Source organism: Emys orbicularis, chromosome 3 (assembly GCF_028017835.1).
Source record: "Emys orbicularis isolate rEmyOrb1 chromosome 3, rEmyOrb1.hap1, whole genome shotgun sequence".
In the NCBI taxonomy this organism is placed as follows: domain Eukaryota; kingdom Metazoa; phylum Chordata; order Testudines; family Emydidae; genus Emys; species Emys orbicularis.
In genome coordinates, this window is record NC_088685.1 from 213,190,846 (window position 1) to 213,209,013 (window position 18,168).

Genomic DNA, 18,168 nt, shown 5'->3' on the forward strand with positions numbered 1-18,168 from the left:
TAGCATTACATAGATTATTTAAAAGGCTGACCTTGTTAAGGAATATTTAGCTACTTATAACTGGAAATTTTCTAGTACAGTGACTTTAGATGCATTACTAGTCAAGACTATGGATAAATGTGTAAGCTAAAATAAAAATGATTGGCACAAAGCTGCTACGTAATGTGCTATTTCACTAGCCCTTGCCATGACATGCTTTCAAAGGGCTAATTAACCATGGCAGCTAAGTGGGGGGTGGGCAGAGGTTGGCCAGTACCTTAACCTTTCTCAGCTGCTAATATTCCACAGCTGTGGGCAAATCTAAATAGCCTGAAACACTGTTCTTCAGAGGGGTGCGTGCAGATGAGCCTCTCGCTCGTTCTCTAGAGTCTCTGCTTTCATCAAAAAAGGCTCTAGCTGTCCTGGTTGCAAAGAAATAGTCATGTCATGGTCTCGAGACTTTACTGATGCAGAGATGTCTGCCTGATTGTGCAAAGAGCCTCAAACCATCCTTCATTAAAGCATGTGAGGAAGTATCCTGCTGGAAAGAGACTCCCAATCTACTCTGAGTAAGCAAGCACTCATTTGGGATAAGCCTGTATCAATACAGTGTGGGTGAGAAGGAAGGTATAGTTGGTTTCACTTTCATACAGGGGCCACACAGCTTTCCAAGACTTGCCCGAAGGGTGGAAGGAAACAGGAACAGGTTCTTCACCAGTAGTTCGTGGAGGAAGTTGCCTGTGTACATTGATGCTTGTGGGATGGGGGAGGCGCTCACCAAGAGCCAACTTTGGGTTCTGTCTGGCAATGCACAATCTCCCTCTTCTACCCCCAAATGTTTGAAGCTGAGGTTACAAAAGCGACATCTGGCCCCCGAATGCCTCTGTTCCTTCTGCTCACTCCCAAAGGTCTGAGCCTGGAACAGTGGCTGAGGGCAAGGAGGGAGGACTGTGAGATTGCGCAGGGCTGTACTTTCATGCTGCAGTTGCAAATGAAGAATCCTTACACCTTGGGAGGGGGGGGGGGGGGAGGAGGTAGTGCTCATAAGGGCAGTATCAGGAGCTCTGTTCAGAGTCTGGAGGCTTAAAACCTGGGAGCCAGAAGCTGGATTGCCTTTCACAGCAGTCTGGTGAGAACCAAGAGGGACGCTCAACTGGATCTGTGACTACCCTATCACTAGAAAGCCTGCTGTAATGATTCACATTCAGGTTTGAGTTACACCACCTTCAAGAGAAAACCCAGTTCTAAGCCCCTAACTTCTATTCAGCACAAACACAGTGTTTGCAGAGGGAGGTGTTTTACTACTGAATTGTAGTTAACACAAAGATGCTGAAACTTCACAACAGAGGTAACTTCCAACAGTATCAGTGGGAATGAATGAATCTCTCATCTATACAAACAATGAACATTTTTAGTTACTTATAAAGTACAAAGGGAAATGAAACCAAGCAGGATTCTTGTTTTGACAAAGAACATTCATATGGGGTACAGGGGAAGAGACTGGGTCTATCTGACAGCAAAAAACTAACAAACCTCCCCTAAATTCAAGTCCAGAAGAAGCTGCATTAAAGTATATTAAGCATGATCCTAGGGAAAGAAAAGCATATTTTTCTGACTCCGACTCATTTGGCAATGATTTTTTTCCCTTCTGATAAGTTACTTTATTTACAAACATTTGAAAAATAGAAATAGCCCTAAATTCTCATCCCAGCTTTTCCCAACCATTTAACTTTTCCTGTGTGAATAGCCTCATCTCCTTTCAGACACATGTATACACAGTATTTTGACTGAAGCAGTTGATACCCCTACTATTCTTGTCCTTGGGAAGGTGTTTCCTTTCTTTGATTTCAGTCAGCTAGAAAGCAGAACAGAACTCCTCTTGTTTCCTGACTGGTAGATTTTGAAGGATCAGGTATTTGTGCATGGAATCCTGAATGTAACTTTCCTTTCACTTTTTTTGTTTTTGTGGTAAGTCCTTGCACAATATTGTTCGCCTGTCCCTGAACAAGGGTAGAGAAGATCATCTTCTGAGAAGCAGTCATACAGAAGAGTTTCTGGAAGACTTTAGATGAATAATCTTGGTCCTGCTAACAAACGGATAAGCAGCACAAAGACATCCTGCTGCTACTATAAATCCTAAACTGCACCAAGCACAAAATATAGACCAGCTGTATCCATGTTCCACATTATCAGGAAGACTATATATGAATGTTGGTAGGCGGTTTAGATCATATGATATGCTTGCTGCATAAGTGCACAGAGAAATAGTGCAAAATATTCCTGCAAACAAAACATATTCTCAGGGTTAGTAGAGTTATACAGCCTGGGATAAATAAAAGAGCAAACACATCCCTGTTAAACAATAGTTTATATAATCAAAAGACTAGGCAAAAGCTGTTTTCTTACTTGGATAGAACATGTGGTATTAATGCTGGCATTTACAATGTTTCAGGGTCTTAGCTGACTATACAAGTCTGAGCGCTGGCTCTGTATTTTAATTATGAACTTAATGTAACTTCTTATAGTTCCTACTTGGAAAAAAGCTCTCAGTTTATACAAGCGGTTTAAGGTTGGCTGCAGTTGTTACCCCAGGAGAATTCTTTTAGAGCAGGGGTGTTAAGTGCCCCGCATGTGGATTCATGAGGCCTGCTTAACATATTCAGATTGGAGACTCCTCTTCTTGCACCCCTGAAGACCCATGGCTGAGAGCAGCCTCTTCACACCTCACAAGATCCATGGTGGGCTAGCTGAGGCAATTGTTTTGTATGCACTTGACAAAATCTAGTCTGTGCATGTAATTTACTCAACCATGCATCCCCAACCAGCCTTCCCCAGCATAGCTCTGATGTGGAGGAGTGAGCTCCTCTCCTCTCAGCCACTGCACATCTGTCTGCAGGAGCTCGTCTCCCTGTCCAGAGTGTCCCTCCTGGGTCGGCAGCAATCTATTGGGCTAGATGTTTCATTATGCAGTGAAATTAGCTATACACATACAGCCACAATGAATTTTTCCTTAGGCTTGCACTTTACAAGTTTATGGAATAAAATCTATGGTGCTTAAACTTAACGAGTTTATGGAATAAAATCTACATGCTCAGTATGTGGTTTTCAGAGGTTTATAACTTGGTCAAATCAATATACATTTCCTCCAGACCAGGGAAAATAATTGCTTCTCATTAAGGGCTTTTCCCACAATGAATTTAACCTTTCCTACCGTTTGCCATTTTTGCTATTTGCAAAAAAAAATTGAAAGACTTTTTTTTTTAATAATAGGAACCAAATAACACCTGTCCACCTTCACTCTGAAAAAACAGCTGAACACTTTTCCTCAAACTTCCCCAAAAAGTTCATTTTTAGGAAAAGACCAATGATAGAAAGTGGTAACCTGAGGGGTGAAAGTTTCAATAAGTTATAAATGACTTGGACAAAAATAAAATTGTTACACTGACTTAACTATACAACTGCTGCTTTTGTTGTAATTTAGGCTTGGTCTACACTTACCCCCCAAGTCGAAGTAAGGTACGCAAATTCAGCTACGTGAATAACGTAGCTGAATTCGACATACCTTACTTCGAACTTACCGCGGTTCAGACGCGGTCCACACGCGGCAGGCAGGCTCCCCCGTCGACTCCGCGGTACTCCTCTCGTCTAGCTGGAGTACCGCAGTCGACGGCGAGCACTTCCTGGTTCGATTTATCGCGTCCACACCAGACACGATAAATCGAACCCGGAACTTCGATTGCCAGCCGTCGAACTACCGCGGTAGTGTAGACATACCCTTAGACTTCTCCTTTGTTGTTTTAAGGACAGAGTTAAGAAGGAATGGGGGGGAGGGGAACCTATTCCCTAGTCTTCCCCACTAACATGAAGTTAGGGATAGATTTTGCCTTTAGACCCAGTCTTGTGCAAAAGAAGGGGTGTAAACTGCTCCCCTCCAGGAGTAGCCCTGGCAGATGCTGTAACTCAAACACAATTTAGTCTCAGCCTCCCTCTTTGCTTTGGAAAGAAATCATTTCCCAGCAAATTATGACACCCTCCCATGCTGTCTCAGGTTTGCTGGCTGGTAAATTGAAGGCAAGGGACCAACGCTCTGCCCACTCTTCCCCATCCACATGCTCAAGCAGGGAAGTAAGCAATGGCACAATGCCCACGTGCCCCTGCACGCCTGGTCCTAGAGTTTGCATAGTCTGTGCAAGCGCTGTAACGGAGTGCTCTTACCCCTTCTTTCTCCCAGGCACAGGTATGCAGTGTGAAGGACAATTCTTTTATTCCCTTTTTTGGAAGAAGAAATTAAATGGTCCCTTTCTGTTTTCATACAGTACTCAGAAAAATCTTGCCTGCTTTTTTGACGTCTGCCCGAATAGCTGTAGTGGAAAGTCAGTTCTAACTGGAAAGATCAAAGGAAGGTGTTCTCTGCTGGTGGATAATAAGCACAGTCTACCAAAGAGAAACCTAATCAAGGGCTTCATTTGTAATTAGCACACAAAGATGGCACAATACCTGTCATAAGGAATAGAAGGCCTGCCACGTGCTGTGTGAGGCTTTCCTCCCAAAAGAAACTGACTGCCGCTACGATGCATCCACAGAGAAGAACAGCAGCTGCCATGCCCAGAAAACCAGCCGTGATTCTTCTTAAATCTGCTTCCATATCAGAAGTAGAGCAGAGATTAAACACCACCCTTTTGCTTAGAGCAAAAAAGAGAGTGGCAAGGAACTATATACAAACCCTGTTGGCAAATGCAAGGTAATGCATATTGGAAGAATCTTTCGAGCCACTCATAGGCAAAGCTTGGTTCTAAATTAATTGTAACCACTCAGGAAGATGATGTGGGCTCCAGAGTGGATAGCTGACTAAACAACCCTCCTCAGTGCGTAGCAATGGTTAAAAGAGCAAACAAAATGTTTAGATGTAGATGCAATGGAACAGAAAGTAATACTGAAAGTGTTCTAATGTCACTACCTGCATCAATGATGTGACCTGACCTGGAATACCAGTTCTGGTCACCCTATCTTAGAGAACACAGCAGATAATACAAGTGGTTCAGAGACAGACAACAAAAAGGATTAGGGGCATGAAAAAAAATTAACTTTAGAGTGAGAATGAAAAGATTGGGACTGTTTAGACAGGAGAGGAATAAGAGGGGACTTGACAGAGGTATAGAATATAGTGAGCAGTACAGAAAAATTAAACCAGGGATTGATTCCTATTTACCCTTTCTCATAACACAGAACGAGGGGATATCTAATGAAATTGTGAGGCAACAAATTTAAAATAGATAAAAGCAAATACATTTTTACATATTGCGCAGTTAGCCTGTAGAACTCATTGCCACAAGACATAATTTAGGCCAAGAGTTTACCAGGAATCAAAAAAAGACTGACCAATTACATGAATAACAAGAACATCCAGAGCTACATCAGATGGGATTTAAAATTAAAAAAAAAGATTCAGAAGGGATATAAACAGCCATGCTTCAGGGCATAAGCCAACTTGTAAAGGATGGGGGCTAGGAAGATATTTACCTGTAGGTAGGTTATTCCATATTTGCTTACTATGGGATTTCTTACCCCTTCCTTTGAAGCGTCTGATACTGGCACTGGCCAGAGAGAGGTTACTGGTTAGACAGAGCCCTGGTCTGATTCAGCATGGCAAACCCTATCTACAGACCAGCGCGTTGTCTTGCTTTTTCATGTGAAACACTGACAGAATTATGGAGAAACTTGTGCGTCCCCAGATGAGAGCTGACAATTCGTGTACTTACGAAGCAGATGCCACTCATCTTGCTGGACGGTCTTGGTTAAGTTGAATGGAATATTTCGTAAGCGCATTGGCTGGGAGAAGTGGTATTTGATAGCTGTGCATCTCTGAACAATACCTTCAGGAAAGGAAGAAAGAGACTTCAATAACCTGCCGGCTAAAAACCAAGCAGGTTCCCCCAGAGAACACTGTGTTAAACACTGACAGCTAGGCTGTAGATTGTCTTCTAATACAATTAGTCCACACTTCCTTCTCTCCATTTGCTCTCCCCGTGCCCACGGACTACCTCGCAGCTTCTACCCTGCACTTCCAGTTCTGAACACCCAACGCCCCCTCTCCCTACAAATGGCAGAAGCTTGACGCTAGTGAGAGATATGCAAGCTCCTCAGGCTGGGAGAGTTCACGCGCGCATGGATGTGCACACACCCACCCGCTGCTCTGCGTTCACTCTGGGGCCTTTCCTAAGCAGCCCTCTCCCCCCACGAGATGCTAGAGAGGATCCAGACCCACAAGGTCCCAGGAACTTGGGATCAAGTTTTCAAAAGCACCTAAGTGATTTAAGAGCCTAAGTCAATTTTTCAAAAGAGATGTAGGCAATTAGGAGCCCTAATCTCATTGAAAGTCAATGGGATACAGATGGGACATTGACACCTAGCAACCAATGAGTCTTGGATAAGGACTTCCCCATCTCTCCTTAGAGAACAACAATCCCCCAGCTTGAGATCAAAGGACTGGAGAGGTACGAGGTGGGGGGGATAAGTGTTGGCTGCTGGAAGCAGTCGGGAATCACCTGGGGTCTGACAAAGGAGGTCAGACACAGAGTGAGACCTTGAATCAAGGGGTTCCCTACAGCTTGGCTGGGCTCTGGGCTAACCAGAGCTTTAACCTTCAGTTCTCTATAATACCCTAAGGACTTCCTATGCTGTGTTCCAGATGACTAATAAACCCGACTGTTTGGACAGCGCTGGGTGAGCGTCACTGCAAATAATGGGCGAGGTGCATGAATCCCTGCTGAGTGGACAAGTCTCCATCAGGGATCTGTCTCAGCTGGACTCACTGAACAGAGCTCACGGTATGAAGTAGAGGTTCTGCAGGCCCAGAGGTCCAGTCTAAGGAGGCAGTGAAGCCACGTGGCTTACCTTGGAGGAAAAGGGAGACCCCTAAGGGGTCTGGCACACTGAAGGGGTTCCTCCTAGAGACTGATCCAAAGCTGGGGATGGGAGGGAAAACACATGACGCACCCCTGTCACAGTATGTAGCAGCTGCTTCTCCTGTGCGCGCTCCCACAGCACATGCAGAGGCACCCTGTTTGGCTGTGCTCTCAGCAGAACAAATGCCTACAAGATCCGCCACTGGCGGTGTTCCCTGGCACTCCCCAAAAGGGGCTGTTGCTTTAACAGCCAGTACCTGGCCCCGTACGGATAACCCCATGTTTGCTGTGCAATAAGGCAGTCTGGCTCCATTGCAAGGAAGCTGAAGTGCCCAGTGTACTGCCCTGACATGCAGCTGCATGGCTGTTTTTAGGGTCTTATTGTGCAAAGTGCTGAGCGCTCTCAGCTCTCACTGATTTCAGTTGGGGCTTGGAGTAATCAGCCCTTGGCAGGATCCAGCCCTTATCCGCTAAGCTCAGTGACATTGGGACAGGTTGCATAGCATCACTGAAAGGCTTTGTGACAGAGAAACCATGAACAATTCTGCGGTATTTGTGAGGCAAACCCGCAGCCGGACCCAGACTGCTTGCTCAGCTGCACCAACGCATTCCGTAAGCAGCACCTGCAGTGCCTCAGCCCTAGACACGCTGCAACAGCCTGTCCCTGGGTAGGGCCTGGGTCAGATGCGTCTGTCTTGTCTATTTAGATTGTCAGCTCTTTGGGGCAGGGAGTGTTTCTTCTTTGAGGGGCTCTGTGCATTTCCCACTTGTGGGCTAATGCGCCCTGGCTTCAAGTGCAAATGCCAAGAGGAGAGGGAGTCAATGCCACAGGCGTGAATGCACAGAGGGAACTCCCGAAGAACAAGAATTACCAGTAAGTAACCTTTCTTTACTCTGTGTGTGTGTGTGTGTGTGTGTGTGCATGCAGTGTCCAGCACAAAGGAGTCCTGCTCTTGGTCGGGGCCTCAAGATACTATTGCAATATAAATAATAATGAAACTAAACTGGTTACACCAGGAGCTGAAAGTGAATCACCCAGGAAGGGGATGGAGTAAGAGCCTCCCCTCCCCCTGCCTTGCCCAAGGGCCTCCCCTCCCCCTGCCTTGCCCAAGGGCATCATGGACAGGTCAGAGGACAGCCAGGCTACTGGGAGAGGTGCTGAATTGTAGGAAGTATGAGAGCTGGAGGGAGATGGAGTCAAGGAAGGAGATGGCTGAACCCAATATGTGAACTTTGTCTCATAGCCTCAAAGGTGTTTAGGGGCCCAACTCTCATCGGTTTCACTGAGAGTCAGGTGCCTAAATACCTTGGAGGATCTGGAACCTTCCTTGTGAACCCTTTCTACCAGCACCTAGCCAGTGAGGGGACGTGACCTCAGTTTGGAGCACTGGAATTTACTATTCTCCACCCACCACAATGGTTCCATTTCACTGTGTTTTTAGTTAAGATACTTTTGGGTCTCAGACTGTTATGGGGGCAAATTCACTGTGGTCCATTTTCAAAAGGAAACACTCTTCTGACCTCTAGTCAGATGCACAAGAGGAGCAAACTTGGGACACTCAGTCAAGGTGACATCCAAGAGTTACTGGCTGTGGGAGATCAGCTGGCCACATGGGATGGCAGGAACTGGGGACCAAATGTTACTGACGTCCTTTTAGTTTAATTTACTATTAAAACAGATTAAACCCTTTTAACTAAAAGGAGACAGCATATGGAAAATAATGGGATGCAAGGTTGTGATCTGAATTTAACTATGCTGCAAAGGTGAAGGTGGGTTTTTTTGAAGTGGTAAGCAGCTGTAAATGCATTTCTTCCTAAGGGTAGGGCAGTGCTTTAAGGTGGCTGTGTAGTTGCGGCACCAGCGCTGGGAGAGAGGGGAATAGCTCCCAGCGCTGGTGCACTGTCCACACTGGCGCTTTACAGTGCTGAAACTTACATCGCTCAGGGGTGTGTTTTTTCACACCCCTGAGCGAGACAGTTTCAGCACTGTAAAGTGGCAGTGTAGACAAGGCCTATCACAATTAATATGAGTCTCAGGAAAGAGGCATATGCCTGAGAGAGAGGTGATGTTTATGGAAAGGAAAAAGTTACCTGTCTGCAGACACAATGATTACGTGCTTAGGTTAGAGTTCAACTCTATGGGAATATCTATAAAAGGTCCTCTCATGCTAGTCAAGAGTTAACGGGATGGACACACCAGTGTAAAACTGGAGAGTGAGAGGAAATGCAGGGCCTTTGTGATTTCTCTCACTGTACCTATTAATATTGAAAGATACTCTCTGGGACATTTTGAGATGGATCCTCAGCTGGTGTAAATCTTCATATTTGCACTGAAGTCAATGGAGGGATGCCAATTTACACCAGCTGAGCTGGCCCTTGGACTTTAATAAGAAGCCAAGAATGTTGGCTGCAGAGAACAAAATGTCATTTTGGTTATAAACAGAGGCATGGGGAATGGGTTATGAGCAGGGCTGGCCCTGAAAATACAACATCCATCCCAGGGAAAGTATTTGCATGTGCTCTAGGGTGTAGCTGACTCCAAATCCAAAATGTTATCCCTAAAGGCACAAGCAATGAAATGTCACAATGAGTCTGCTGAGTATAAGCATAAGAACACTTAAAGCAATATCTATTTTTGCATTTCTCTACTAATTTGCAAGTGTATTTCTTGGCTTAAGATGGTATGAATTGCAGCACTTAAATGTGCATCTTCATTGCCATAATGAAAGCTATTTACCTTATTCTCAAGCCAATCTGGTAAATGAAATTTTGTGTCTTCCGAGGCACACCTCTGAAATGTTTCATTAAGTTACAGATATTTTGTGCAACATTCACTGCACCTAATGTTAACAATATAACTACCCTCTTCCTCTACACAAGTGGCTAAAGAAGATAAAGTGATGCTGCCCACCCTTTTGAGCATGAAATAGTGTATTACACATTATTTGTTCCTGTAATTAAAAGGTTTATTATCTACTTATATAATATCAATGTTAAATATTAGGAAAAACAAAACAACTAACCAACCAAATAAAAAACCTGCATTAAGTCAGTGTAGTTTGAAAATATTTAATCTATTGCTGCAACATAAAACAAAAATGTTATCTTTGTTTCCCAATATGTACTAAAGAAGAACATTAGCCCATGTCTATGTGACATAAGGCTTGGCTGTTCTACAAAGGTCTAATTTAACAGATGACAATAAAGGGAGGAAGCAGAAAAGTCACATCTCAGATTGGGGTGACAAATGATGCAAATGTATGTTGACTATTCCTTTTAATTTCTGAAGGGACAGAGGTGTTATTATCTGGGCTACATTTATCTTTTTCACTAAGGAGGAACAGAGGTTCTACTAGAAGACCAGTGCAGATTTTTACACAAAGAGGAGATGTACAGGAGGCCTTTGAAGGCTGCTTCAGGTACACAGAGAAGTAACAAAAAATGGCCTACTTAATATTAGACAGCATATACTCAGACGTACACAGCAGCATAACTGTGGGAGCAGTAGAAGAGCAGCTACTGTAGGGAGTGGCCAGCTACTCCTGCACATAAAGCATTGGCAGCCAATCCCAGAGGGAGGATGGGTGCTGAGGGCCCTGCCGAAAGGGCCAGAGAACACCCCAAGGGCCATAGCTGGATCTCCTCAATGCCAGTGGCTCACAAAACAGGCAGTTCTGCACTCACTCCCTCTTCCATCACCTTGAACACAGCAGTGGATCAACTGCACACTTGTCACTCAAGAGATGTCAGCACCAGGTATTTGTACACCTCTCTTATTGATCCTCAGGATTTCAACCTGCCTATGGGCTCCCCTTCTTCTCACCAGCCGGCAACTGCAGATTCAGGATTAGCCATGGAGCAAGGGTAAGTTTCAGTGTGGCCAACCTGACCCTCCTCCCGCATCGTGATATCTCGTAATGCAGCTGCACGTGCTGCTCTCGCCGTGCCCAACCACTGTGCATCTCATGCTCAGGCCTGAGAGTAACTACTGTGCCCCATGTCTCTGATGGGCAGGTCACAATCGTAGCATGGGATGGGGAGTACCAGCCCTGGAACTCAGTTCCACCTCTGCTCCACTGTCATATACTGCTGGGCTCCCTTGCTAATGTGCAAGGGCTTTGGAAGAGGGCAGTAGGCAACCTCCATGCAAGAGGTTCTCTCCCCGAAAGAGCCTTGACATCATTACAGTCCTGCACTTGGCCCACTGCAGAGTCATTCAGTTCAGCAGAATCTCTGTGCTGTCTAATTAATATGTTTATCCCAAATAATTTAACACTCTGTTTAATCTAATATTTTCTGTACATTCCTGGAAGAAAATTAACAGATTTCACTCACATGGGGCAACGTCATGAAGGAATCAGCCTTTTGTTTGCACGAAGAAGCAGATGTGCAGTTTGAACCTTAACACTTCTCAATTTTATTTTGCATTTGAAATAATTTCAGCTCAACGACAGTAAATTGAGGACAGAAGAGCAGGAGCAGGCGGCAACCTGCATTTCCACCAGAGAGTCATCAAACAATACCTTTCTGGCTGGAGTTTAAATCCTGCCATTTCTCATTCAGAAGTAGAGTTAGGCCCAGAAGCCTCTAGTTTGTCTCTCTATATACCCAGTCCTCACCTGTCCTTCAGTGACACTGTTTTGAGAGTTAGCCCAGGTCTACACTAGTGGGGGGGGGGAGTCGACCTAAGATACGCAACTTCAGCTACGCGAATAGCGTAGCTGAAGTCGGCGTATCTTAGGTCGACTTACCTGGCCATGAGGATGGCAGCGAGTCGACCGCTGCCGCTCCCCCGTCAGCTCCGCTTCTGCCTCTTGCGAGTTGGAGTTCCGGAGTCGATGGGGAGCACGATCGGGGATCGATTTTATCACGTCTACACTAGACGCGATAAATCGACCCCCGATAGATCGATCACTACCCGCCAGATCGGCGGGTAGTGAAGACCTGCCCGGAGACTACAACCTCCACTATATTCAAGACTAGTGTCTAAGCAGTTACCTACTCCAATTGCTTTTTCTGGTTCCCTTTGGGCATGCCTGCACTTCTTTCTCTGCCCACGGGCATTAGACGCTATCAAAAATTACACTCCCCAAAATTCAGTACAGGCTGGTTTAAGAGTCAGAATATTTATTGGCAAACTCACAGAAATACAGAGGCAATAGTAAAAATAAAAGCTGAGCAGAGCTAAACATGTCCACACTAGGTGCTACTGAAGGATAACACACTGACAGACACTAAGCTGTTCCCTGGCCCTCCCAAAATTTACCCTGATATATTTACTACTTTGGAGTGATTATCACTAAGGCTGCAAGTCTGTCATGGAGGACACGGATTCCGTGACTTTCCGTGACCTCTGCAACCGCTGGTGCTGGCTCAAGGGCTGCCTGAGCCGGGCAGCCCCTGGGCCAGCAGCAGCAGTTTGAGTGTGTGTGAGTGGGCTCAGGGCTAGAGGTGGCGGGGGTGCTTACCTTGGGGTGGGGGGCTTCCTGGCTCCCACAGCCCTGAGCTCCTAGGCGGCAAAGGGGCAGGGGGTGCTCTGCACCACACACTGCCCCCACCCGCAGGCCCCGCCCTTGCAGCTCCCATTGGCTGTGGCTCCCAGCCATTGGGAGCTGCGGCAGCTGGTGCTTGTGGTAGGAGCAGTGCACCGAGCCCTCTGACCCCTCCGCTGCCTAGGAGCTGCAGGGACACGGAGCCGGGTACGGAGCCCCTGTCAGCCCCACCAAGGCACTAACCCTACCCCCCCCCCAGCAACAGCAGGGGTCCAGGGCCATGCTGCCCACCCCCTGCCCCCACCAGTGGGTTCCCCCGGCCCCCTCCCCTAGCACCCACGGTGCCCCCGGACTGCCCCCCCCGAGCACTCGCAGCCCCCCACCCAAGTTTTAGTCATGGGTATTTTTAGTAAAAGTCATGGACAGGCCATGGGCCCGTGAATTTTTGTTTACTGCCCGTGACCTATCCGTGACTTTTACTAAAAATAGCTGTGACTAAAACATAGCCTTACACTCAGACAATACTCCATGTATCCTCCCTCTCACCCGGCACACACACACACACACACACACACACACACACACACACACACACCCCCCATACTAAGGGGGAGGAGGCGAGAGGGTGGCTGGTGCCAGTGTATTTGTGGCAGTGGAGGGGAAGCCAAGCGTATGGTGCCATTTTATTTCAAACATCCCTCATTTTGAAGTATGTCATTCACTGCAGGCTGAAAAATAACTCTATCCCATGCAAAGTTGGTGCCCTTCACTGTCATTACTGACAATTATTAACATCAGAAATAAAGAACCATAAGGACGAGGTTATGGGACGAGGCATGTACAGTAAAGGAAGGAGTCCTACTGCATGAATTGTTGTGTGTTTCATCCTGAGTCTGTGTCACACACTGTCTCCCCACATGTGGGCCTGGCTAGAGTGAGAGGTCTGCTCATTGGTGGTAAAAAGAGCATATATGGGTGCCAGCCTATAAGAGGGAACAGGCAGGGCTGACGAGAGGGTGGGAAGCAGGTACAAATTACCGGGGCCTGGCAGTCCGGAAGGGGGCCCGAGGCCCGGTTTCCCCGGCTGTTTAGCTGGTCCACCCTTGCCGGGGGGTCTGAACATTTTTCCACCGGGGCCCGAACCCGCTCTCGGCGGCCCTGGAAACAGGAAGGAGATGCAAAAGGGTCTGTAGAAGGGGAGCCTGCCACCTGTGTATTTTGGGGCTGGGAGAGAAGAAAAGGAGTGCATGGTGCCCCCACACTGGAGGGAGAGAAAGGGATACATGGTGTGGGTGCACTGTGGGGGCTGAGTGCAATGGAGTCCCAGTACTGGAGATGGAGGAAGGGTTTATAGTGCCTGTGTATGGGGGAGGACTGAAGAGAAAGAGTGGTGCCTTAGTATCTGAAAGTGCATTGTGGGGGGAATGCAAGCTGTTACATGGTTCCTTTGCACCTGGGAGTGTACAGTGCCCATGCACTGCGGGGTGTGTGTGTGTGTGAGGTGCATGGTGCCTATGTACTGATATAAAGGTGTGCATGGTTCTTGTGCACTGGAGTAACTGGAATGCATGGTGCCTGTGCATGGGAGAAGAGGAGGTATGTGGACCCTGTGCATGAGTGGAGTACCTGATGCACTGGGAGAGAGAAGAGATGCACGGTGCATTGAGGGGCACATGGTGCACATGTAGTAGGAGAAGTTCTTGTGCTTTAGAGAGGGAGGGAGGTGTATGACACATTGGGGGATGCACGGTTCCTATGCACTGAGGGATGATGGGGGTGCATAGTGCACCATGCCTGTGTACTGGTGGGTGACAGGATGCAAGGTGCATGTGGATTGGTGGGTAAGGAGGTGCATAGTTTATTAAGGAGTGCATAATCCACAGTACCCATGCATAGGGGATGTGGGTGCACGGTGCATTAAAGGTGCACAGTGCCAATGCATTGCTAGGTCAGGGGATACATGGCGTTTGGGCAGGGGAGTCTTGGATGTACATAGTGCCTGGGCACTGATGGCACTGGGGATGTATAGTACCTATGCAGTGGGAGTTCATGGTGTAGTAAGGGTGCATAATTCACATGCATTTGGAGGTGCATGTTGCCTGTTCGTTGGTGGTGAGGAGGTACATGCTGCCTAAAATTGGTGGGTAAGAAGGTGCATGGTGCTTTGGGGGATGCCCTGTACCCAGCCATGCACTGGTGGTGAGGGGTGCATGGTGTGCAGCGTGGGGGGGGGTCGGGTGTTTGGCGCCCATGCACTGGGGTGGGAGGGGTGTGTAGTGCCCATGCACCATGGGAGCAGTGGGGTGCACAGTACCCATGTACTGGGGTGGTGAGACGTTCAGGGCCTATGCATTGGGAGTGGTGGGTGTGCACTGCCCATGCACTCGGAGTGATAGGTTGTATGGGGCACAGTGCCCTACCTGAAGGTGCATACTGCACAGTGCCGATGCAGAGGGGTGCTGGGGGTGTATGCTTCACTGTGTTGTGCAGGAAGGTACAGGGAGTGTATGGTACACAGTGCCCAAGGCTGGGGATGCATGCTGCATAGTGCCCATGAAGAGGGGTGAGGGGTGCACAGTGGCCGTGCAGGAGGGTGTTGGGGGTGCAAGGCACACAGTGGCCGTGCAGGGGGATATTGGGGGTGCCAGGCGCACACTGGCCGTGCAGTGGCCGTGCAGGGGGTGCCAGGCGCACAGTGCCCGCCCGGAGGGTGCCCGCTGCCCCGTGCCGCGCTCCCTTACCTCTCTCCACCAGGCTGTCCAGGTCCGGGTCGATGCCCAGATAGTAGCATTTCCTCCACAGGCCGGCGTAGGTGGCGAAGAGCGGGCGGGCGCAGCCGGACTGCAGCACGCCCAGCCCCGGCAGCGCGGGCCAGCGAGCGGGCTCCGGGCCGGCGGGGGGCGGCCCGGCGCGGCGGGGCAGGCGGCGGCGCAGGGGCAGGGGCGGCAGGGGCAGCAGGCGGGGGCGCTGGCCGGGGCGCGGGGGGCGGGCGCGGCGCTCGCAGCCGGCGCGGTGCCGCCGGGGGTCGGTCTCGTACCAGTGGTCGGTGAGGAGGGCGGTGAGCAGCAGCCCCAGGGCGCATAGGCTGAGGCACAGGCTGAGCGCGCTGACCAGCGCCCGCCTCCGCCCCATGGCTCCGCCGCGCCGCGCCGCGCCGCGCCGCCCGCTGCCCGCTGCCCTCACGCCGCCGGGCGCCCGCCGCAGCAGCCCGGCCACATGCCGGCTGCAGCACAAAGGACAGCGGCGCCGCCGCACCGGCCCGCCGCGCGGCCGCCAGGGGGAGCCGGGCTGCTCCCTCCGAGCTCGGCTCCGCCCCGCGCCGCCCCCTGCCCAGAGCCCGCCCCGGTTCCCGCGCCCTGCGCCCCGTGGGGGTCCGGGACCAGCCCCAGGGCCCCCCCCACACACCCGGGGGGCGTGAGGGGTGGAGTCACAGCCCCTCCACCCGTGGGTGTATGAGGGGCGGAGTTACAGGGTCCCCCTCCCATCCATGGGTGTGTGAGGGGCGGAGTCACTGGTTTCCCCCACCCGTTGGAGTGTGAGGGGCAGAGTCACAGGGTCCCCCCACCCATGGGCATGCGAGGGGCGGAGTCACAGCCCCCCCACCCTTAGGTGTGTGAGGGGTGGAGTCACAGGATCCTCTCCCATAGGTGTGTGAGGGGTGAAGTCACAGGGTTCCCCCCCACCTTGGGGTGTGTGAGGGGTGGAGTCACAGGGTTCCCCTTTGGGTTTGTGAGGGGCAAAGTCACAGGTCCCCTGTGTGTGAGTGTGTGAAACGGGAGTCATAGGGTCCCCTCTAACAGGGTCCCTCTCCGTTGGTGTGTGAGGAGAGCTCAGGGCTGGGAGGAGTCACAGGCTCACCCCCATGAGTGTGTCAGAGTCACTCACAGGTGGGAGAGTCACATGGTCCCCCTCATGACTGTGTGAGTGGCCCAGTCTGGCTCATCTGTGTGTTAGTATTGTTAAAATAGTTATTAGCTTTATGGAAATGTATTTAGTGTTCAGACTTTATGAAATGCTTGTAAGTTGCTGCATCAGTAATCTCACTTATAATATCTGTGTCCCATGCTACAAGATAATATTTAAGTATTTGCTCTGTACCTATAAAAGTATTTGCTCTAAAACTGTAAACCCCCATAGTTAGGAGAGAAGCATTAACAAGTGTGAAATACTAATTTACCACAGGGAAGTGTTATCTCCTGACCAACAAAAGAAGACCCATAGACACCAGACAAGCCATTGTGGAACATCAGAGGACAAAAACTTTGTTGATTGCTTCCCCCCACACCCATGAAGAAGAGCGGTGCATAGAGACTCATCCCATCAGCTTGAGCTCTGGGGGAACCAAATAAAAATCCCTGTCAAGAAAAAATTGTTATCCCTATGCAGCCTGGACTTCAGGGAGAGGGCAAGACTTCTAAGCATAAGCAAGGGATCCCCGGATGTTCAGCTTGGGTTAGCCCTAGAGGACATAAACAGCTTGCATATTACCGCAGCTTCTATGACCTTTTGGAATCTAAGATTGTAAGTAATTTGTGTGGTATGTTTACTTGCTTTAACTTTGTAAATAACTCTTATTTATTTTTCCTAATTCATAAATCTTTAGTTAATTTATGATAGGAGTGGCTACAAGTGTCTTTGGTGTAGGATCTAAAGTGAATTGACCCAGGGTAATGGGACTGGAAGTAACCTGAGTATTGTTGTGATTTTTGGTGTAAGGGACCATGTATTGTAATGGCAAGATTACCTGGGTAGCAAGACAGACTGGAGTTCTCATGCGGACTGTCTGTGACTCTGTGTTGAGGTTGTTGTAATGCCTGAGGAGTTCACACTTGGTTGGTGAATCTAAGTATAGAACTTACAGCCAACTTAGGGTTTGTGCCCTACTTCTTAATAGTCTGCCCTAAGGTTGGTACTCATGCTCATGAGCCGCTCCAGACAGCTTGACACATCCCATGCATGAATGTGTGAGGGGCGCTCATAGCTGGGGTGAGTCACAGGGTCCTCCCTGTAAGTGTGTGAGGGCACTCACAGCTGCGGGGGGAGTCACAGGATCTTTCTCATTCATGTGTGAAGGATGCTCACAGATGGGGTTGGGAAGGGGGAGTCACAGGGATCATTTCCCGCCCCTGCTTTTCTCCCTTTGAATTCTGGTCCCATCTCCTGTTTGTCTTGAGAAACTCTACGGGTGACTGGAGAGCTGCTGTGTTTAATGTTGTGCCCACAAAGTGCTGTAATATAAGTAGAACTGGGGAAAGAAGTACAGGTAGTCTTGCTGGCCTGTTCCATGCTACCAAATTTCACAGGGTCTGAGTGTGGCTGGGATCAGTTATGCTTGCTCAGGGGTTCTCAAACTGGGGGTTGTGACCCCTCAGGGGTCACAAGGTTATTACATGGGGGGTCGTGAGCTGTCAGCCTCCACCCCAAACCCCACTTTGCCTCCAGCATTTATAATGGTGTTAAATATATTAAAAAGTGTTTTTAATTTATAAGGGGGGGTCGCACTCAGAGGCTTGCTGTGTGAAAGGGGTCACCAGTAAAAAAGTTTGAGAACCACTGTGCTTGCTGATGTAATACTGAGTGCTGTATACTGGGGCAATGTCTACACTACAAAATTAAGTCAACCTAACTTATGTCAGCATACAGCCGCCACAGTAATTACATTGTTCATGCATATCTACACTTTGCTCCTTGTGTCAGTGGTGTGTGTCCTCAACAGGAATGCTTGTATTGATTGTACTCTCAGTGTGGGGCATTGTGGGATGGCTCCTGAAAGCCAGTAACAGTCAATGTAA

At 48.8% G+C, this 18,168-nt stretch overlaps 1 protein-coding gene across 1 annotated transcript; it reads right to left on the reverse strand.

The window, feature by feature from the left end:
• Positions 1-2,017: 2,017 nt before the first annotated feature.
• Positions 2,018-15,508, reverse strand: TMEM178A (transmembrane protein 178A). The gene is made up of 4 exons (XM_065402132.1): positions 15,118-15,508; positions 5,739-5,852; positions 4,477-4,614; positions 2,018-2,259 (listed from the first exon to the last, which is right to left on the reverse strand). The coding sequence occupies exons 1-4, from the start codon at positions 15,506-15,508 to the stop codon at positions 2,018-2,020; spliced, it is 885 nt and encodes a 294-aa protein (XP_065258204.1).
• Positions 15,509-18,168: the final 2,660 nt, after the last annotated feature.

Bases quoted from the DNA above. Each gene is read 5' to 3' on its own strand.
- TMEM178A (XM_065402132.1), bottom strand. From the start codon at position 15,508: ATGGGGCGGAGGCGGGCGCTGGTCAGCGCGCTCAGCCTGTGCCTCAGC. The intron at 4,615-5,738 runs GTAAGTACACGA...ATATGGAAGCAG, and splicing joins AGATGAGTGGCATCTGCTTC to ATTTAAGAAGAATCACGGCT. The intron at 2,260-4,476 runs GTATTGTGCCAT...TTTTGTTTGCAG, and splicing joins CCTTCTATTCCTTATGACAG to GAATATTTTGCACTATTTCT.